The sequence below is a fragment of the Mastigoproctus giganteus genome, chromosome 11, assembly GCF_048544385.1.
Source record: "Mastigoproctus giganteus isolate SK-2022 chromosome 11, ASM4854438v1, whole genome shotgun sequence".
NCBI lineage: Eukaryota > Metazoa > Arthropoda > Arachnida > Uropygi > Thelyphonidae > Mastigoproctus > Mastigoproctus giganteus.
In genome coordinates this window covers 162567817-162589269 of record NC_143585.1, presented here as the reverse complement: position 1 = coordinate 162589269, position 21453 = coordinate 162567817, and the positions used below count along the sequence as shown (strand labels likewise).

The 21453-nt window shown below is 37.5% G+C and overlaps 1 protein-coding gene across 1 annotated transcript in view; it reads left to right on the top strand.

Moving 5' to 3' along the window:
• uex (metal transporter uex) overlaps positions 1–21453 on the top strand; it is a 234450-nt gene that overhangs the window by 141428 nt on the left and 71569 nt on the right. The window contains exon 5 of the mRNA XM_090384604.1: positions 14127–14270. Coding sequence (XP_090240730.1) covers positions 14127–14270 — 144 coding nt within the window. The remainder of the gene's footprint in view (positions 1–14126; positions 14271–21453) is intronic.

The window sequence follows — 21453 nt, the reverse complement described above, 5'->3', positions numbered from 1 at the left end:
TAAGGGGTGCCAAATTTTACAAATCATTAAAAAAATATATATATATCCTTAGTAAATGGGCCACCAAAAAATCTTTCTGCCCACTGGATAGTCATAATCAGTTAGAGAATCTATTTTCTTGGTTGTGAAATACATTTAGAAGATTGGCTTTGATTTTGTTTTGTGTCCTCTGAGTGAAAGGGCTGACAGAAGGCCTCCCCCCCAAGGTCAGGATGCCCATCCGGCTCTGGGGGTGGGTGTGGGGGAGACACACATTTACTTAATTCATAACCCACATTCTCACTCTACTTGCATTCTATTTTTATACTTTTTTCTTACACTTTATAATACATAATTTTTTTTTTTTTTTTTTCACTCACTCATTCATCTTTTTTCTCACACATTTGGGGGGGGATGCAATGGTGTGTAATGTAAATTTAAATACTAATATATAATAAGCTAAATAAGTAAGAATATAAAAGTTTAAAACTAGGGTTATGGTGTACTTAACAGTAACTATGGATTGTGTTCTTTCTCTTGCACACTTACACTCGCATTCATTCTTTTGGCTTTCATTTCATTTATTCGAACTCTTGCTTTCTGCACTGCACTCTCTGGGCACCTCAACTTACTGTTATTCTTCAGTTGTGGTTCAGGCCTAACCACAAGTTTTTGCAGGTCATTTTTGTGGCCAAGGTGTTTTGGCTCTGAAAATTTCTCCTCCCTGGTGCACCCCTCTCCTGAGCATAGTCAGTTCAGGGCACCACCAGAGGACAACCTGCTTCCTCAGTTTTTGCCATGGGATAGACAGGTTTGCTGTTTTTATTAAAATGTTTGTGATAGTTAGTGCTTGCTTGTCTGGGCTACAATTTCCTGATCTAGACCTCATTTTCCTAGTTTTGAAGCTCAGCTGTTCTGCAAAAATCTACCAATTTGCCTTTTTAAGGTTATACCTTTTGGTATTCAACAAGGAGTGTTTGTTTGTTTGTAATTGCCTGTTTAGTCTGAAGTTGATGGCTTTATGATCTGATGTGGTCCAGACTGGCTGGACACACCAGTCTGTAATTTTATAAGCTATTGAATTGGTGGCAAGAGTAACTAACATCAGTGTCACTCTCTCACATGATATTGCTAAAAGTGGGAGGTTAGCACTTGAAAGGGTGAGGTAGCTATACAGGGTGTCTCAAAAATATTGGTACAAACATTTAGGGGAGGTAGGTAACATCTAAAGGAATGTGAATCGCATAGGAACCCATAACCGGAAACGTCACCGTGTCGGTACATAGTGCTGTTCATCAGTTCGCGAGAGGGAAAATTTCTGGGGAAAATTTACTCATTCAAGCAGTAGTCGCCGCACGAAGAGCATGCATCGATATACGAACTGTGAGCTGGCAGATATGCACCTAGTGTATGGATTAGCAGAGGGCCCACACGGTGTGCGCCCCCATGCAGCACAACATCGCTTCGCAATAAATGTGTGGGCAGGTATGGTCGGTGACTGCTTAGTCGGCCCATACCTGTTACCATCCCGTATGAACTCCGCTAAATATCGGATCTTTCTTGAACAAGTTCTACTAGGGTTACTTGACGATGTTCTAGCAAATGTGAGACGCAACATTGGGTTCCAACATGACGGGGTGCCTGCCCATTATGGAAGGTGTGTTCGTGACCATTTGAACAGGCGTTTTGGGTGTCGATGGATTGGCTGTGGTGGACCCGTTGCCTGGTCCCCACGCTCACCTGATCTATCGAGCTTTGATTTCTTTCTGTGGGGGGGCCCTCAAATCTATCTATCGTGTATGAATTGCCTGTGGAGACGGAAATGGATCTCATGGCGAGACTCGTCTGTGCTGCTGCTACTGTCAAAGAAACTCCAGGTGTGTTCGACCATGTCCGCCAATCCATGCTGCGTCGGTGTCGCGCATGCATCGTGTCTCATAGTGGAACCTTCGAGCATCTGTTGTAACATCATGAAATGCATCCATCTCGTACTCCATTGTTAATATTATGTCAAATAAATATTTGCCACTAATTACTGTCTTGTGTCATTTCTGCTTCTTGTGCCTTTGATACTACTACTTTCCCGTTATGTTTCCGGTCATGGGTTCCTATGCGATTCACATTCCTTTAGATGTTATCTACCTCCCCTAAACGTCTGTATCAATATTTTTGAGACACCCTGTATAGTCTGAAAGTATCTTCCTGTTGTCTGTGCTTTCTCTGTCTTCCATACGGCTGATCGGCAGTTGACATCAGCACACACTATGATATTTGCAGTAGGTGATCTTGGTAAAACACCTCCCACCATTCCCAACACACTCCATTCCATGCCTCCTGTGGTCTTCCGTCAAAAGGATGTCAGAAGGATTTTGACGAATCTTGATGCTAAGAAAGCTCCAGGTCCCGATGATATTTCTCCACTTCTTCTCAAAACTTGTGCTCCTGAACTTACTCCTATTTTTTGCCGCTTTTTTCACTTTCTTATTCCAAAGGTGTTTTTCCTTCTGCTGGAAATTTGCTCATATCCAGCCAGTTCCTAAAAAGGGTGACAAATCCCTCCCATCCAATTATCGTCCCATTGCAATTACTTCTACTCTTTCTAAAGTAATAGAGAAATCAATTAACCGCCAACTCTTAAACTACCTAGAAACCTTCCGTCTGATCAACGATCGCCAGCATGAATTCCGTCAGTGTCGATCCACTGGTGATATTCTGGCTTATGTTACCCATTTATGGACTAATTCAATGGAAGGGTTTGGTGAAACACAAGTAGTTGCTCTTGACATCTCAAAGACTTTTGATCATTAATGGCATAAAGGTCTTCTAAACAAACTTCCATCTTATGGTTTGCCAACTGTTTTTAGTAATTGGTTATCCAGTTTTCTCTTTGATTACTCACTGAGGGTGATGGTAGATGGCTCTCTGTCTTCTAACTTCTCCACTAATGCCGGTGTCCCCAAGGTTCAGTTCTTTCTCCCACTCTTTTCCTCTTGTATATTAATGACCTTTTTCCATTGACTGGAAATCCCATCTCCATAGTTTTGCCGATGATAGCACATTGCATTCTACTTTCCATTTTGAGAAACTTTGCCCTGCTCAATCAGCTTCAACTTCTCAAAAATCTGTTACCAATTCCTTAAATACCAATCTTCAGGTAATTCTCCAGTGGGGCAAAGACAATTTAGTTGATTTCAACCCTTCTAAAACTCAGTCTTGTCTTATATCTCGCAAAAAGGATTCTTCTGCTCCTATGCTTATCTTTAGTGACACTCTGATTTCTAGGCAAAATGATATATCTCTTTTGGGGATTACCCTGACTTCTAATCTCTCTTGGCACAAGCACATTACAAATATTGCTTCCTCTACATCTAAAAAACTTGGTTTTCTCTTTCGCTCTTGGCGTTATTTTTCTTCCAAACAGCTGCTCATTCTGTATAAATCGCAAATCCGCCCTGCCATGGAATATTGTTCCCACATCTGGGGTGGTGCCCCCAAAACCTTTCTCAGACTTCTTGATTCCATTCAGAAGAGGGCAGTTATTAATTAATAATTCATCTATAACATAGTCTCTCCACTCGCTGTCTCATAGACGTACTGTTTCTGCTGCATGCCTCTTCTGCAGATACTTCCATGGGCACTGTTCTTCTGAATTGGCGTCTATAATTCACGCTCTCTCTTTCAAAACAGTCCGAACACGTGCCACCACCAGCCAACATCCATTTACTGTCCAACTTCAAAACTCACAGAACCAACTTTTTATCTTCCTCGTTTATTCATTCAACTGCCGTTTTCTGAAACAACCTTCCTTCATACGTATTTCCTGAAAATTACAGTCTACAGAAGTTCAAGTCGAATGTCAACAAATATCTTCTTTCGTCTTCTCAACCACCAACCCTAGCACGGTACTAAGTACTATAGGTTCTAATACCTCTCGTGTTTGGGTTTACATAAAAAAAAAAGAAAAAAAAAAGGTAACAAGTTTGTGACTGCGTGTAGGTATTCAATAGTTGGATTTCTATCTTCTCCTGGTTTGAAATATAGTGAAATAATACTGTATTTAAAGACTAAATGCAGAAGGCATAATTCCATATTGGTTTAAATTAACTATATATAGTGTCGGTGTAGGTACACCATAGTTAACCCATAAAATTAAACTATGTACGTAGTGTATAATATCACAGCTAATGGAGAAAGTAAATGAATATAAAACACCTTTATGCCTGGCATTTGTGGATTATGAAAAGGCATTTGACTCCATACAGCAGAAGGCAATGTTTCGGGCACTGGAAAGACAAGGCATAGACACACCATATATTATGATTTTGAAGAAAATGTATGAGAGTGCTACCTCCTTTATTAGACTAGACAAAGACAGTAAGAAATTTAAAATTGAGAAAGGAGTTCAACAAGGAGACACAATATCTCCGAAGCTGTTTACTGCTGCCCTTGAGGAAGCTTTCAGAAGATTAGACTGGTTGCAGAAAGGAGTCAATGTGAACGGAGAGTACCTAAACCATTTACGATTTGCAGATAACAATGTGGTCATAAGCCACGATCCCAAAGAATTTGAGGAAAATCTGAATCAGTTATGCACAGTTAATAAGGATTTTGGACTAAAGATGAATATGGCTAAAACAAAAGTAATGATGAACAAGTATGCCACGGAAAGGGAAATAATGATTGAAGGAGCAGTAATTGAAAAGGTGGAGTCATATACTTATCTGGGACAAGTTATTAGCTGTAATAATGATAAATGGCTGGAAGTCAAGAGAAGAATACATTTTGGATGGATAGCATTCAGGAAATGTGGTCACATACTGAAGAGCAATATCCCAGTTTGTCTGAAACGTAAAATAATGAACCAATGTATACTCCCCACCATGACTTATGGAAGTGAAACTTGGGCACTCACCAAAAGAATGGAAGAGAAGCTGAGAACTACACAGCGAAGAATGGAACAAATTATATTGGGAATCAGACTGTTAGATAAGAAGAGAAACACATGGATTAGGCAGCAAACTCAAGTAAAGGACATTCTTATCAAAACTAAAGAACTAAAATGGTCTTGGGCAGGACACACAGCTCGAAGACATGATGACAGATGGACTAAGAAAATAACAGAATGGTACCCAAGAGGAGCTAGAAGAAAACCTGGAAGACAAAGGTGGAGGTGGATAGATGACATTCATGAGTTTTTGGGTAGTAAATGGATGGCCAGTGCTCAAAACAGAAGGAATTGGAAAGTTGCTGGAGAAGCCTTCATCCTGCAGTGGATTGAAAATGGCTGATGATGATGACATAGTGTAAAGGCATCATTTTAATTATATCTCATATTGTGGCTACCTGCACAACAGGATACCAGTATTACTCCGCTTTGAATAAGTAACGCTTCTCTAGTAGAAAATACTTCTGTTACTTATTCTCAGTGGGCACCACCACCCAGATGGCACTGTTTCAAAGCTTGTTGGCCTATCTTAAGTGGGTGGGCAGATACCCTGATAATGCAAACATGTCATCACAGTTGTGAAGTTAATTCCACAATATGAGAGATGCCAAATGATGAAGCCGACCGTGCTAGCCGAGTGGGTAAAGTACCTACCCGGCAACCCAAAGGTCGCGGGTTCGATTCCCGCCTCGGGCTTGGATCAAAGTACTGCAAAAACCTTGGGAGGTGCAATATGGCCACAGAAGCCGATGCGCCAACAACTACCAAATCAAATCAAAGCCAAATGATGAACAGAATGATACTGTATTTAAAGACTAAATGATTGCTATACCCTAAATATACTTGAGGGTATAGCAACCCCAAAATAACTTACACACTTCATGGAATTGAATTTAAAAAAAAAAAAAGAGGACGAGGGTATTTGGAAGTCACAGCACTGGACGTGAAGCTCTCCAAGCAGTGTAACTTGTAACAAGGAAGGTCCATGGGTTTGTTGATGATTTATTGATCATTTTCTTGTAGAGATAGGAAGGTCATCCCACTGTATAAAGCTTTTGTAAAACTGTACCTGGACATTGTTGAAATATGGAGGCTGCACCCAAAAAGGATACCGAGCTTTTAAAGGGTTTAAAAATGGAAAAAAAAAAGTGCCTGGTGTGAGATCAGCGAAAGGGCATCTATATGAAGAAAGACTGAATGTGTGTGCTACAGAATTTGGTAACGAGGTGCTTTATATTGAATTGATTGAATTGTATTAGGCTCTGAGAGGAGAAAGTAAAATGAATGAGGGTGAAATTTTGACTGTTATAAATGATTTCAGAACTAGGGACCATAAATTGAAATTACGGTGAAAGAGGTTTAGATTGGATTGTAGGAAGAGTTCTTTTACCTGTGAGTTGCTAATTACTGGAATCAATTGCCTCCATGGGTGGGTGAGGCTGAGAGTATGGTGAAATTGAAAAGTCAGCTGTAATAGTTTTTCGCATTAGTAGAGGCATATGATGCGAGAAAGCAAGCTTATGCAGCATCAGCCAAAAAAAAAACACCCTTCCACTTCACCCCTCCGTTCCTTCGAAATACCTGTCCAGCTGAGCCGTAAATTTATTAAGGCTATCAACTTCCACAACAAGGGATGGAAATCTGTTCCACCAATCAACTACACGCTGGCTAAAGGCAAATTTCCGCACATCTATCCTACATCTGCCTTTCCTCAATTTGAATTTATGCCCCCTCAGGTGATTATTCTGAGCAAGAGGCAGTATCCCATCAGCATTAAGCATGCTCAAACCATTCAAGGCTTTGTACACCTCGCCGTTGCCTAGTCTCCAGACACTGTAATTTGCAAAACTTTAGCCTTTCTTCGTAAGAGCAACCCTTCGTTCCGTTCACTAACCTTGTTGCCCTTCTCTGTACTCATTCCAGCAGCTCTACATCCTTCTTGAAATGAGGCCTCCAGACCTGTATATAGTACTCAAGGTGTGGCCTGACCATTGCCTTATACAAGGGAATAATCACCTCCCTATCCCGGCTAGAAAAATTCCTGTATATCATCGATAAGACACCATGAGCTACTCTTGCAGCCCGTCTGCACTGCTCAGAGAACTTCATATCTGCCTGCACAATTACCCCCAGCTCCTTTTCATTCTCAACCACTGTCAGTGTAGTACCATAGACTTCATATTGCTATGGGGTTGCTGTTTCCCATATGTAGTACTTTACATTTGTCTATGTTAAACTTCATTTGCCACCTCTCAGCCCATCTACTCAACCTTTCCAGATCCTGTTGCAGCAGCATAGCATCAGTAGCGTCCTTAACAACCTTGCCAACCTTTGTATCATCCAAACTTGGACATTAAGCTTGATATACCATCATCAATATTATTTATAAATACAGAAAACAACAATGGACCCAACCCTGAACCCTGAGGGACTCCACTAATAACATTAGTCCACGATGAGCAGTGTCCATTAATTACCATTCTCTGTCTTCTGCCACTCAACCATCCCTTTATCCCTAGCAACGATTTGCCACCAATGCCACACTGCTCCAATTTGTGCAGCAGTCTTCCATGTGCAACAGTATCGAAAGCCTTTCTAAGATCCAAGTATATAATATCAAAGTTATTCCCTGCATCCAGTTCTTTTGTGACTGCATCATAGTTCCAATCAAATTGGTCAGGCAAGACCTTCCCTTAACAAAACCATGCTGTGTTTGAGCTATAACTGAATTCTTGTCAAGATGATCCCACAGTGCTTCTTTAACCAGTGCTTCCATTAATTTTCCTGGAACAGAAGTTAAACTCACAGGTCTATAATTACTTGTGTCAGCCTTTGATCCTCCTTTGTGAATTGGGGTTACATTTGCACATCTCCAGTCTGTGGGTACCTCCCCTGAGTCCAAGGAAGCTCTCATAATTATGGCTAACGGATTGCTTACTTCCTTTGCTGCCTCCTTTAACACGTTCGCTGCCGGTCATGGGTCAGCATGCTATCGTCAATAGCGCGGCACAGAAGGCGGAGACTGTCGCCAGAAGCCGACTGTGTTTCCATAACCAAAAAGCTTGAAAATTGGTAATAAGGGATTGTTCGGTATACCATATCAATATTTAAGTGTCGTATAAGCAGTTTCCAAAAAATTTTGAGATTCACGCGCCAGCGCGTGATAGGCACTGGAGGTCAAATTTGGCTTTAAATGCCGCATCACGCGCTGGCGCATAACATAAAAACATAATAATATAGTTTATAAATAATAAAACAAAAAACATGGTAACATTAAGAAATACGTTTTATTTCATACCGAACCAATACAGATTATAAATACTATGTGTCAGAATGTTACTTATGTATAATTTTCGCACAATCTAAGCAATAGCCGGGTGATCCTTCACAAACACTGCAGATATAGATTGTATCCTTACGTTTCCCTTCGGAATAGCAACGTTTGCATTGCTTCCTCAATATCTTTCCACCTTTTCTTTCTTCCCGTGGTTTGAGCACATGTTCCAGTTCAGGTACATGATGCACAGTATGAGGGAGATCAGATGGCTCTTTTAATAAAGATCTGATCACTGATAAACGGAAGTCATAAAGTTGCACCTTGTTATGTGAATATTTATTATAGATATGGTGTGCATTTATCATTATTAGTTGCAAAATATGCATAAATATTTTTGTAGGCTACCTAATGGTTTTCCTTTCGCAAGGATAATAGGCAAGCATTTGATCTTGCTTGTCAATGCCTGACATAAACTTATTATACTCAATTATAGGCAATGGTTTTGATTTCAGTTCGCCTCATTTGTTCTGCATTTCCACCATATCATTTTGGTATTCTGTAGATATGTAACTGACATCTCTTCTATCCTTCCACTTAGCAATCATTACACCACGGGCACACCTTGATAAAGTTTCTCCTTTCTTCAGTTTTTTTTCTCGAACCTCTTTCGGAAATGTTTTCCTATTACTTCTGATTGTCCCAGTACAATGGGTTTGTCTGTCAGCGAGACACTTAGCGAGTTCATAGCTATTGTAATAATTGTCCATAAATATGCTATGCCCGACATCTAACATCCCATCAAGTAAGTTCACGACGACTTTTTGTGCATGTCCTTTTCCACCAGAATCATCCAACATACCGGTATACACTTGAAATTTGATAACCATGCCAGTAGGCGTTGTGATCATATACAATTTGATGCCGTACTTATGGCGTTTGTTTTGAATGTACTGTCGAAAAACAAGCCTTCCACGCCACAATATCATAGACTCATCTAAACTAATCTCACGTCCTGGATAATATATTTCCGACATTCGTTCATTGAACAGATTCACCATTTTCCGAATTTTATATAGGCGATCCCGTGGACATACCTCTTTCTTTTCTGGATTTTTTGCAAAATGCAAGGCCTGCAGTAATAATAAGAAACGATTCCTGCTCATGTTGTCTGCGAATACATGTAATCCGAACAGCTTATCTGTTTTCCAATAATCTTGTATGCGGTTCAGTCGAATGGTTCCCATATGTAAAATTAATCCTAAAAATACCAGCATTTCATCTCTAGTGGTGTCCTTCCATGCATTTATTCGAGAATGTTCTTTATTTTCTCTGGGAAGAAGTATTTCATGAGCATAAACATTTGTTTGTGTAATTATTTCATCCAAGATATTGTCGTTTACTAAATGACGAAAGTAATCTATTGGATTCTCACCTGGCACGGGTTGCAGCAAAGACTCGGATTTTGTGAAACGAAACTGTTTCATCGATGTTACGTCATTTTCCCACACGACGTTTTCCAACTTACAGGGATCCTGCAGTGAAAGTGTAGCCTCTTCCACAATACCTTCTTCATCTACACTTTCCGAATCTGAAGCGTCCTTTGGAGGGATAAAATCTTCATCATCGTCGTAACTGACGTCACTGGAATATACGTCAGATAAATCCTCCAATATTTCTGCAATTTCTTCATCTGTAAGGGATTTTTTATAGTGCACTTTTCTTCTTTTCGGGCCCGACTGGCCTGCTAAACTGTCATCTGCACAACTCATATTACAAGGCTTTTCCTCACGTCACGTAACAAAATATTCAACACCACATACAACTACATATAGTTTAAACCCTTTACTTGACGCCAAAACAAATATATACAGCAGAAACACAATGCCAACTGAAGTTGACAACTTCATACAAAAGTCTAGTGAATCCCGTGCCCGCGCGTGATTGGCTACTGGGTAATGATGCCACATCCCGCGCCAGAGCGTGATCAGCTCTTCAATACTGCTGCGACATCACGCGCTGGTGCGTGATCGGCAGCGAATGTGTTAATATAACTGGATAGATCCCATCCACCCCAGGTGCCTTTCTTGTATTTATCTTCAACAATTTCTCCTCCACTTTACTCAATTATTACAAGATCATCTAGCTCACTGCCAGTATTTACTTCATCTATATCATTCCCCTTCCTGAATAACTCCTCATGTGTGAATGTAGATGCAAAATATTGATTTAGTTTGTTAGCTGCCTGAGCAGGATCATGAACAGTTCAACCATCGATATCAAGTGGACCAATCTGATTCATCCCCTTCCTTCTAGAGTTTACATAAGTATAGAACACCTTGCTGTTTTTCTTTGCATCCCTTGCCAAAGATATCTCATAATCTGCCTTCACCTGCCTAACCTCCTTCGTAATTTGGTTACAGATCAACTTATATCTATCCTATTCTTTTGTGTCACATATTAATTTATATGTATCCCATGCATTTTTCTTCTCTGCCATATGTCTTATTTGTTCATCTGACATCCATTTAGGCCTGAACCGTGAACAATATTTCTTAGTTGGTATGTAAAGCCTAGTAGCTTCCAAGATAAGTTCTTTGAATGCTTCCCATTTTGAGTTTGCTGTTGGTAACATCATCAGTTGGTCCCACTGTATAGAATTTAAATACTGTCTCAGACCATCATAGTCGCCTTTACGAAAGCAATAACCCTTCCTTTTACCCCTGATGGTAGTTACCTCCTTGAGTAAATCCCACTTCAGCACACTGTGATCACTGCCACCTAGTGGTTCCTGTATCTGCAGATTCTTAATGCATGAAGAATCACTACTGATAATCAAATCAAGAGTATTTCTCCCTCTAGTTGCCTCCCAAACATGCTGATTTAGAAAACAATCATCCAATAAATCCACAAAAGCCGTGCTAGTGTGTGTGAGACCAACTCACAAATTCCAGTCAATATCTGGGAAATTAAAATCCCCCATTATAAGACTCTCTGATTTACGGACCCACTCTATTTTCCTGTACAGTTTCTTATTATACTCATCAGAGTCATTAGGCCTAAAGCACACTCCTACTCTCAATTTTGATCTCCCAATGCTTATGTCACACCAAACTGACTCGACACTGCATTGTCCAGCGATGTCGACTTTCTTCACTTCCTTGGATTTTATGTATTTCTTAACTAATAGCATAACCCCTCCTCCCTTCCTATCCTGTCTGTCCTTTCTGTAGACGTTGTACTCCCCAAATTCCATTACTTATATCTGTGTGACACCACGTCTCTGATACTCCAACAATATCCACCTTTGATGCTTTGAGCAATACCTCAAATTCATCAAATTTATTTACTAAACTCCTAGTATTGCTGTACACGCAAGTATACATGCACCTGTTCTTTTTCTTTACTACCCTAATACAACTCATGTGTTTACTTGTACCCCAATGACTCCCAGCAGTCTCTGAAATATCCTGCATCTTATTTTCCAAGCTGCTGCTCATTCCAATAGAAGCAGTGCAAGAATCACTTTCACCTCTGCCAGTGGCTACTGTTAATCTATTAGTCCTTGTATCCCCCAATCTAGCAGTTTTCCGACCCACCTAACACTGCCTCGATAGCATCAGCAAACATTCTTGCACCCTTTCTATTTAAGTGTATCCCATCCCTGTAGAAGCAGTCTCTCCTGTTAACAAGTACAGACCAGGCTGAAAAAAATTCTACGCCTTGAGCCTTGCACAATCTTTCCAGGGCCGAATTGATCGACAGGACTCACATCATATACTCTCTCCTATCGTGTCTGGGCTGAATTGCAGACACTTTCAAATTGAACCGTAATTCACGGCTTTTTTTCAACAGTGACCTGTACTTGTTAAGTAATTCTGCCAGTCTCCTACTCTTAATATCATTAGTGCCAACGTGTACAACCATGAATGCAAATGGAAAAATAAGGAGGGAGTCATGTGTATTTTATTTTATTACAGTCGATTCCGGTTATTTGGGACACATCGGGATTAGTGCATTTTGGCCCGTTTAAGCGGCTGCCCCAATTATGCGAAGTTTCACATAAATAGTTAAAAATAAAGCTTTACGATTGATTTTCTGTACGATCAAATCATGTTATGATGGACTCACCATAGTAAAGTACCATTCACTATACGATATGTAGTAAATGCCCATCATTGTGATCACGTTTGTGACTTAAAGTTTAATAATATTAAACAGCGATTCTAATTAGCGAAAAAATAGGAGGAATATTATCCACAGGCTATAAATGTAAAGATATACTGTATTAAGTACAAATTTAGACTTTATTACATTACCAATTAAAAACTTAAATAATACGTGAAAATTGGACGAATATTTTCCACAGGTTACCAAAATAAAAATAAATTTACGCTTACGTGAATAGCTTAATTAGTACGTACTGTAATATGTGTAACTAGTTGACATTTCTGTTCGCTGACATTTGTGAGTGGGGGTTAAAATTTAATACAGTAAAAAAGATAAGCAATCAGTAACAAAGAACACGGCACACACACACACACAAATCACAAGTGAGAACGGAGTAACAACTTAACGAAGCATAAAAAATAGGAATGAAGAGCAGATTCTGAAAATTAATTTTTTTATATGATTGAAGCACTAACAGAAAAGCCCAATAAACAGGGGACTGGTAATTGTTTTTATTGTTTTATGGTTGTGACCGCCAGAAATCCCACCGAACCACGTGGTATGGTTAGAGAGAATCGTAGGGTAATCTCGAGTGCTGCAGTCTCCTGCCCCAATTAAACCACATGTTGTCCCAATTAAGCGAAGTAAACCCTGGCAATTTTCTCTATTGGGTTCTGTTTAAGATTTGTCCCAAATAAACGGCTGCCCCAAATAACTGGAATCCACTGTATTTATTTATTATTATTTTTTATTTGTTTTTTTGGGTGGTGCGGCAAAAGTTTTGCAAATTACAGTGTCTGGAGACTAGGTACCTGCGAGGTGAACTGATTGAGGTGTATAAAGCTTGAATGGTTTGAGCATGCTCAATGCTGATAGGATTCTTCCTTTTGCTCCGAATAATTGCCTGAGAGGGCATAAATTCAAATTGAGGAAAGACAGTTGTAGGATAGATGTGCGGAAGTTTTCCTTTAGCCAGCGGGTGGTTGATTGCTGGAACAAACTTCCATCAGTCATTGTAGAAGTTGAAAGCTTAAACAGATTCAAAGTAGGACTAGACAAACATTTGGAGCGAGTGAATGGGTGAAATGAGAAGTGTGTGTGTGTGTGTGTGTGCGTGCGTGTGTGTGTGTGTGCGTGCGTGCGTGCGCGCGCGCGCTTTTGACTGATGCTATATAAGCTTGCTTTCTAGCATTGTGCAATTGCTAATGCTAAAAGCCTCAGGCTTCCTTGTACCATATGACTAATACGAATTACTGTGGTAGGCCAGATACATTTCACATTCCTTTTATAATTTCCAAAGATTGCTCTCACTGTTGTGATTCCCTTGTCTTAAACTTAAGTGATGTGGTTGAGTATGCCACTTAAATTAGTTAGTCTGTTTCAGTTTGTCCTTATTGATTCACAATAAGGACAGATTTTCTCTTCTGAACCAATATTCAGAAGAGAAAATCTTTTGTCTACCCTGTTTCAGAGCCAAAAAACATTGCCATCATTATATGGTAACTTTTTTTAAATATCAGATTGTCTGCTATCTTATACCAGTCTTATGTTTTTTTGTTGTTACTGTTTTCTTATTACTTTCTTTTTTAATCGTCTCATATGGTTTTCTGTTTTAGATTTTGAGAACCAGTAAACAGCAATTCCATAGCTTCAAAAGTCTTGATTTGTTAATCTTTGAACCTTTGAGTTCACAGAACTATCTATATATCTTTCATTCTATTAATTTATTTTATTACTGTATTTGTATTTTTTATGTAGCTGATAATCGTCGTAAACAAAGAAGAAAAGAAGCCCAAATAAAGCAAGACTTTTCTGATTTTGCTAAAGTGGGAGGTGGTCATCAGGGAAAGAATTTTATTTCTCCTCAGCTAGCTTTAGCTACATACCAGTATCTTTCTACTAGTAGGTTATTCCTTTTGTGCAATTTTTTTGTTGTTTTTATTGATTCATAACATTTATTTATTTTTTGTGTACACAATTTATTGCCATTTAGTAATCAATTTCAGAAATTTTTGTAGGGCCCAATCCTGTCTAAAAGTATGGACTGCTGCTTCAGTTAATGGCAAATACAGATAATTATAAAGAAATTTGTTTGTACTTAAGGTCACATGTATCAGTGATACATGTGACCTTAAGTACAAACAGACTTTTGAAAGTTTGCACATAAGTTACTGATATACTGCATTTGGGGTTTCAGGGTTTGCTATAAGGGGTGATGTTATTGCCTTATGTTGGTGTTGCTCACTTATTTCATATTGCAGTACCAAAGTGGGACTCAATGCAGGATTACATTATGGCTAGTAGATGGTGTGACAACTGTAAAATATTATATTCTAATGCTGCCTTTTAGAAGATAGCACTAGGAAGCTAAAACATTTAATTTTTTTTTTTCTTAATTGAACCAAAAATGGCAATTCTGTTTTGTTTTTAAGTGTTTCATCTATGTCATTTTTAAATTCATTAATAGTTATTCATTATTTTACAATGCACAATTTTATATTTGTTACATATGTTGGGCACCACTCTCTTATATTATTAGCCTCCCTGATAATAGTTCCTTTGAGCTCTGGAATTGTATGAGATTTATCATGGTAGCCATAAGTTTCAGATAGCCTTAAAGCTAAATTTTTTTTAATATCTAAAGCCCAAAAATGAAAGGTATTAGAACCTGTAGTATAGCGTAGGCTGAGAAGATGCTGTTGACTTCAATATCCAAAATTATCTGACATTATCTAATTTTATACTTCTGTTTACTCTCCCTTTATGATACACAGCATCTAATCTGTGTAAAAAGCCTTAAAAGTTATCATTCAAATATTTAAAGCAAAATAATTAATTAAAAATTTAGTAGTGTATTGTGCATTGAACTTCTAAAATTTTTTTTTTTTTTTTAATTAGTTGCTTATAATTTATTTTCAAGAGGCTGCTTTTTCCTTAATTAAATAAATGGAGAAATGAAGAAATGTTTTACGTGAGTGCTCAAATTGAGAAAGTTTTCCTACCATTGTCGCTTGAATTATGTTGAGAAATACATCCGAGGTTTCCTGTGAGACTTTATTTGAAATGTATGTAAAAACCTTTTTCATTTCACCAATGCTCTCTACCACTTTTTGTAAATGTCCTCCAGTATTTTCTGCCGTTTGTCCTTCAAAGCAGTGACAAGGTCAGTTCTGTTTTTTGGGCAGTTTTTCCTTACACGCAGCTGACCATCCAATAACCTGGGCTGGCTAATCTAAAATTTTGACTGTCATGTCCTCAAACCAGTCTGTCACAGCAAGCAGTATCATATGGAGCATTGTCCTGTATGGGACCTTCCTCAACATGCTGCCACAACTTAGGTAATGCATGATTGTACATGACACCTAAGATAGACCTCAGCATTCATGTTTTATTCAAAAATCAGTGGTCCCAGACCAAGCCATGAAAAACAGCTCCAGACCATCGTGCTGCTTCTGCCAACAAAGTTTGGCAGAAGCAGCACATCTGCCAAGTAGTTTTCTTCAAGCATCCACCACACTCAGGCATAACTATTAGACTGTACTAACTGTGTATCATAACTCATCACTCCAATGCACAGTTTTTATTGGTCTATGGTCAAAAATGACAGGATTACACGAACTAGGCTGCATCTAGCATTGTTCAGTGTGATTTGACTGCTTCATGACCATGGATACCAGTATTATGTAGCATCCTGTGTGCTGTACTGGTGCTAATATGTATCTCCATCTTCTCATTTAAAGGCCTGTGCTGCAACAATGTTGACCTGTGCTCTGAACAGACTATTCTTTTCAAGCCTCTGCTGTCACGTTCCGTCAACTTCAGAGGTTTCCTGGGTTATTTTTGCAGATCACATCACCAATCATCAACTTAAGAATCTTCATTATTGAAATTTTGCATACAGGCAGATTGCTTGTGTGTCACTCTGTTTTAATTCTGTTCTAGAAACCTGTTAACCCCATTGATTGCGGAATCTTGCATTCACAATCATACTAGTGTCTTCTTGAATGCCTATAAGCATATTTATGCTGGTATTTGAGACTGCTTGGATAGAACATGACCAGCCATCAATGAAGGGGGGGTATTTGGATAGTAATGGAATGGCAGTGTGTATGCTCCACTAGACTTCAGAAACAAATATAAAAAAGATATCCAAGCCTGTTTTTGACACTTCAAAGTTACAGCTGCAGTCAGAACGATAATGGTAATGATGTTATTTGACACAAATAAGAACTAAATAGTAATAACAGGTTTGGATGGTTAATAAATACAAGCTGTATTAAACATAAAAGTATATAAAACACATGTTCACAGCACCGTGCTTCACCCCAATTCTAAAAAGACGAGAATATTTCTAAACTGACTATACATGAAAGAAGTGTGGGTTTCCTTATTTTTGTGTAGCATATTGACAGATATTTCGGAAAATTATATTTTAAACAAGTTACAAGCATCTGATATACGAGATCGATGTTATATTCAGGCAAAAAAAAATTGGATAACATCAATATCAAGATACTATAAACATGTATAAACTCAAAAAATATGTGTATAACATCAATATCAAGATACTATAAACATGTATAAACTCAAAAAATATGTGTATATATATATATATATATATGTACAGTAGACCTTATCCATAAAAAAAAAAAAAAAAAAGCTGTGGCTACTAAAGAAGGTTACTTCATTAAGAGTTAACATTACAGACATTTTTTTGAAGTACAATAACTTAGATCTGTTCTTTTTTTTTTTTTTTTTTTCTTTTTTCAACCTTAAAAGTTATCATTAAAATATTTAAATCAAAATAATTAATTAAAAATTTAGTAGTTCATGTGCATTGAACTTCTAAATTTTTCCACCTTTTTTTTTTTTTTTTTTTTAATTAGTTACAATTTATTTTTGAGAGGCTGCTGGTATTTGAGACTGCTGTTTCCTTAATTAAATAAATGGAGAAATGAGACATTTTACGTGAGTGCATAAATCAAGAAAGTTTTCCTACCGCTGTCTCTTGAATTATGTTGAGAACGATATCCGAGGTTACCTGTGGGACTTTATTTGAAATGTATGTAAAAACCTTTTTCATTTCACCAAACTTTGTCTTCTGCTTTTGGAAGGGGAAACATTCTATTCTTTGGCTCTGTGAATAATCCATTGATAATGGTAGTGATATTTATCACAGCGTAAATCTTTCTTTTATACCTATCTCCTTGAAACCTAAGACTTTTCACTTGAATTAAATAACCTTTGGAAAAGCTACAAACATTTTCTTTTCTATATATGTAAATAACTATGACAATCATTAGATTGTCATAGTTATTTACATTTAAAAAATTCCCTCTTAAAAGACTTCAAACACTTTTTAACTCTTTCCTGTTTTCTTCTTTTTTAATTTCTAACAAACAATAACACCAAACAGCTATAGTGGCAATTACTGAAAACTCCCACACTCACTTGTATTTACTGTGTACAGTTTAAGATTGATATACATATGTTTAAAAAATAATAATAATAAATAAATATTTGTCAAACACATTATGGCTAAAATATGTGTACTTCAAACAATCTAACAAAAATGTAAACTTCTTATTCTACAATATAGCAAAAACTCATGAGAGTTTAATAGCACATAAAAATTTGCTTCACACTATACAGTAAAGAGATCACATTCAGTCAAGTCTTTACAGCTCTTATAACAGAAATCTTTTAATCTTTTTCTTCACTTCACAGTTCAGAGAAGAAATTTTTACAAAAAAAATTGTATGACTGTATTACAATGAAGAATAACAGTTTTTAGAAAAGTACAATCATAACAATTTAATATTTTAAATTATCTGACATTAGATAATTTAATAGGAAATATCAAGAAAATTATGGAATACATCCATCTCTCTGAATATATAGCACAGAATCCATCCTTTTGACTTTTTTTGACCCCTTCTCCACTTCACTACTCTAATATTATTTTTCCTTTTTTGCAAAATAAAAAAAAAGGTAAAAACTATGGCTCCACCATTTAATTTGAATATTTTTTAAAATTTCCACTTATTTTTGGGTGTACTAGTGTATCACTGATACAGGTGTACTAGTGTACATTACATGAAATATGTGGAAGTTGAAATGTTGGAGACACTTTGCATTGTTCTCTGTTACATGTGACCACAGTGTGTTGTTATACTTTTGCGTGTGTGTGTATGTAAAGGTAATTAATAATGTCCTTCAGTAAGATACCAAAGAAATATCACAAAATTCCAGCTTCAATTCAAAAATTGATGTAGCATTTCACAGTGAAGATGATATTGTCCTAATAGCCGAATGTTTATTTTCATTTGTTATCATAGAATGTAATCTTTCTCTGGCTTGTAGAAATGCGCTGTTCAGAAATATGTTTTCTGAAATAGCAAACAGTTGTGGAAGAACGAAAACAGAGGCATTGTTAATGAAATTGCACTAAGAAGAGGTAGTGATGGCTCTCAAAAATGGTAACTGATTCCAAGCTGCATTCAGTTGTGGTGACCTTCCAAAAAATAAAATAAAATGTCAAGTTGAAGTGAAAGCCACTTGTTTTCAATTTGATATGTCAGTGTTAATAATTTTCTTATTATGGTAGGCCTGAATACTGGAGTAGCAGGGTTCCCCCTTTCCTCTTATTAAAAGAGGAAAGGGGGCACCCTGTAGTAACAGGCTGGCCTTGTCATCTCATTAATTTGTGTGCTGGAAAGGGGCTATATGCATTCCTCTAAAAGTCGATGAATATTTGACAGACAGTATTGGTATAGCCATATAATGCAAGGAAGCTACGGCTTTTGCTGTAGCAGCCATAAAAATAAAAGAATTAAAAGTAGATAAAATGCAAACCATGCACTTCCCTCCTCAAGTAGATAACTATCCAGTTGACCTTTGAATTTCTTCAAACTGTCAGCCTCAACTATTTTCAGAGGTAGGTTGTTCCATTAATCAGAAAATCGCTAGCTGAAATAAACTTTTCTGCATTAATGTTTAAACTTCTTTCTATGTAATTTGAATTTTTAATGGTAAAAATTCCACCTTCATTCATTTTTCTAATCCCCCTCTCAGAGTCTTATAAACCTCAACCAGGTAGCCTCCCAGTTGCCTGGTTGTTGCCAAGTTCTGTAGCCCACATAATCTTTCCTGGTATGATTGCCCTTTTGCTGATGTCATCATGTATTGGTGATACATTGTGGTACTTATCCAATCCAAAGGAATCTTTCTCAAGTCCATTAATGCCTTCATAAATAACTTCAATGGCTCAGTACACTCTCTGGCCATCTCCCTCAAAATTGTTGAATATATTCCATCGACTTCAGGAACCTTACTTGTCTTTAGGTTTGAAATTTTTTTTTAATAAACAGTCATCTGTAATTTAAAAATCACTAATTTTGTATATCTCAACTTCGCTTGCACAGCCTCTCCTCAGTGAAGGGTCTTTCGGCAGTAAAGACCAATGTGCAGTACATATTCAGTTCATCAGCAATGTCTGCTGCGTTATATAGGACTTCAGTACACAATGGTCTGATCTGATTCGTTTTCTTCTTCATATGCATGAAAAACTTTTTGTTCCCATTCTTTGCTCTCTTAGCCAGTGCTTTCTCATACTCAGCCTTGGCACCTCCCTAACATTATCTGTCATACTGTTACAGATCAACCTGTAACTGTTGTAGGCTTCATTCAGTACTATTTATTTCTCTGTAACTTTCCCATGCTATGTTTTTTTTGCTCTATTAGACTGGCCAGCTCCATATTTATCCATCTCAGCATCATCCTTGTGCTATCATTTTTTAATGGTATATATGTGATCATGGCTTCTGTGATTATTCTTTTAAAGGTATTTAAAATTCTAATGCATAATTTTAATGTATTCACCTTCCTTCTATAATCTGTCTAATTAATAGATGTCACGTAGTGCCATAAACTGACATAGTTTCCTTTTCAAAAACAGCTTCCTCTTCAAAAACAGTTTCCTTTTTAATGACAGCATTATCACTACCTTTAAAAGGTTTCTCTATTGTAAGTCTTGTGATATAAACTGATTTGCGAGTAATGACGAGGTTTAGAATATTCTTACCCGTAGTATTTTCTCTAACATGCCAGTACAATCCATCTAGTTTATTTAAAAATTTGGTTTCCCACGATGAGTTTTCTTCATCTTATTCTAATCAGTTGGGGGTAGATTAAAATCACCCATAATAAGACATTCACACATGCTTGCCTATTCCATCTGCATGTAGAAGATTACTCACACTCTTCATTATACCTTTGCTTCTAACTAATTCGCACCACAGATTTTCTGCTGGCAGGACTCAGCAAAGGTTCTTTTTGCACTCAGGCTGCTTTTGATAAGAAGTATGACCTCACCACTTTCCTTCTATCTTTCCTAAAGTCTTAACCAGGAGTTCAAATTCACTCATTTTATTGATAGCACTCCAGACATTACTGTAGACACAGTTAAGAGGTTTTTTTTTCTATAGTATACTACTCTGACATGTCCCTTGAAGATATATAGGCTTGTTTCCTTAGCTTTATCTTCTCACTCATTTCAGACTATTCCATCCTCAGAAAATCTTCCCATCATTGGTTGCTGCAGCAACAAACAAGAATTCCTGAGATGTGTGCATTACTTTAACCCATATCATAAGATAAATGTGTGTCTATATTACCCATTTTTCCTTTAACTAGCAGTTTACTTGAATCCGTAAGGTATCCTCAGTGACACTGGCAAAACTCCTTGCACGATCTTTGTTCAAATGAATACCATCACTACAAAATAATTCCTTCTACCCACATGTGTGGGCCACACTGATAAAAATTCCTCCCAAAAGGTTTGCAGTCCCTCAAGTCTTGAGTTAATCCACAAGGCTTTCAGTATATAATCCTTACTATCATGTCTGGGCAGAATTGCAGACATATACAAATTCTGACCTTACTGGTGGCATTTATTCAGCATGTTCCTTGTATTTCTAACAAATTGTCTGCTCATGTTTGTTTAATATCATTAGGCCTCACATGAATAATAGTGCTCTCTTTACCCCTCCCTCCTTTTAAAATCTGACAGTGATTGTGGTCCACC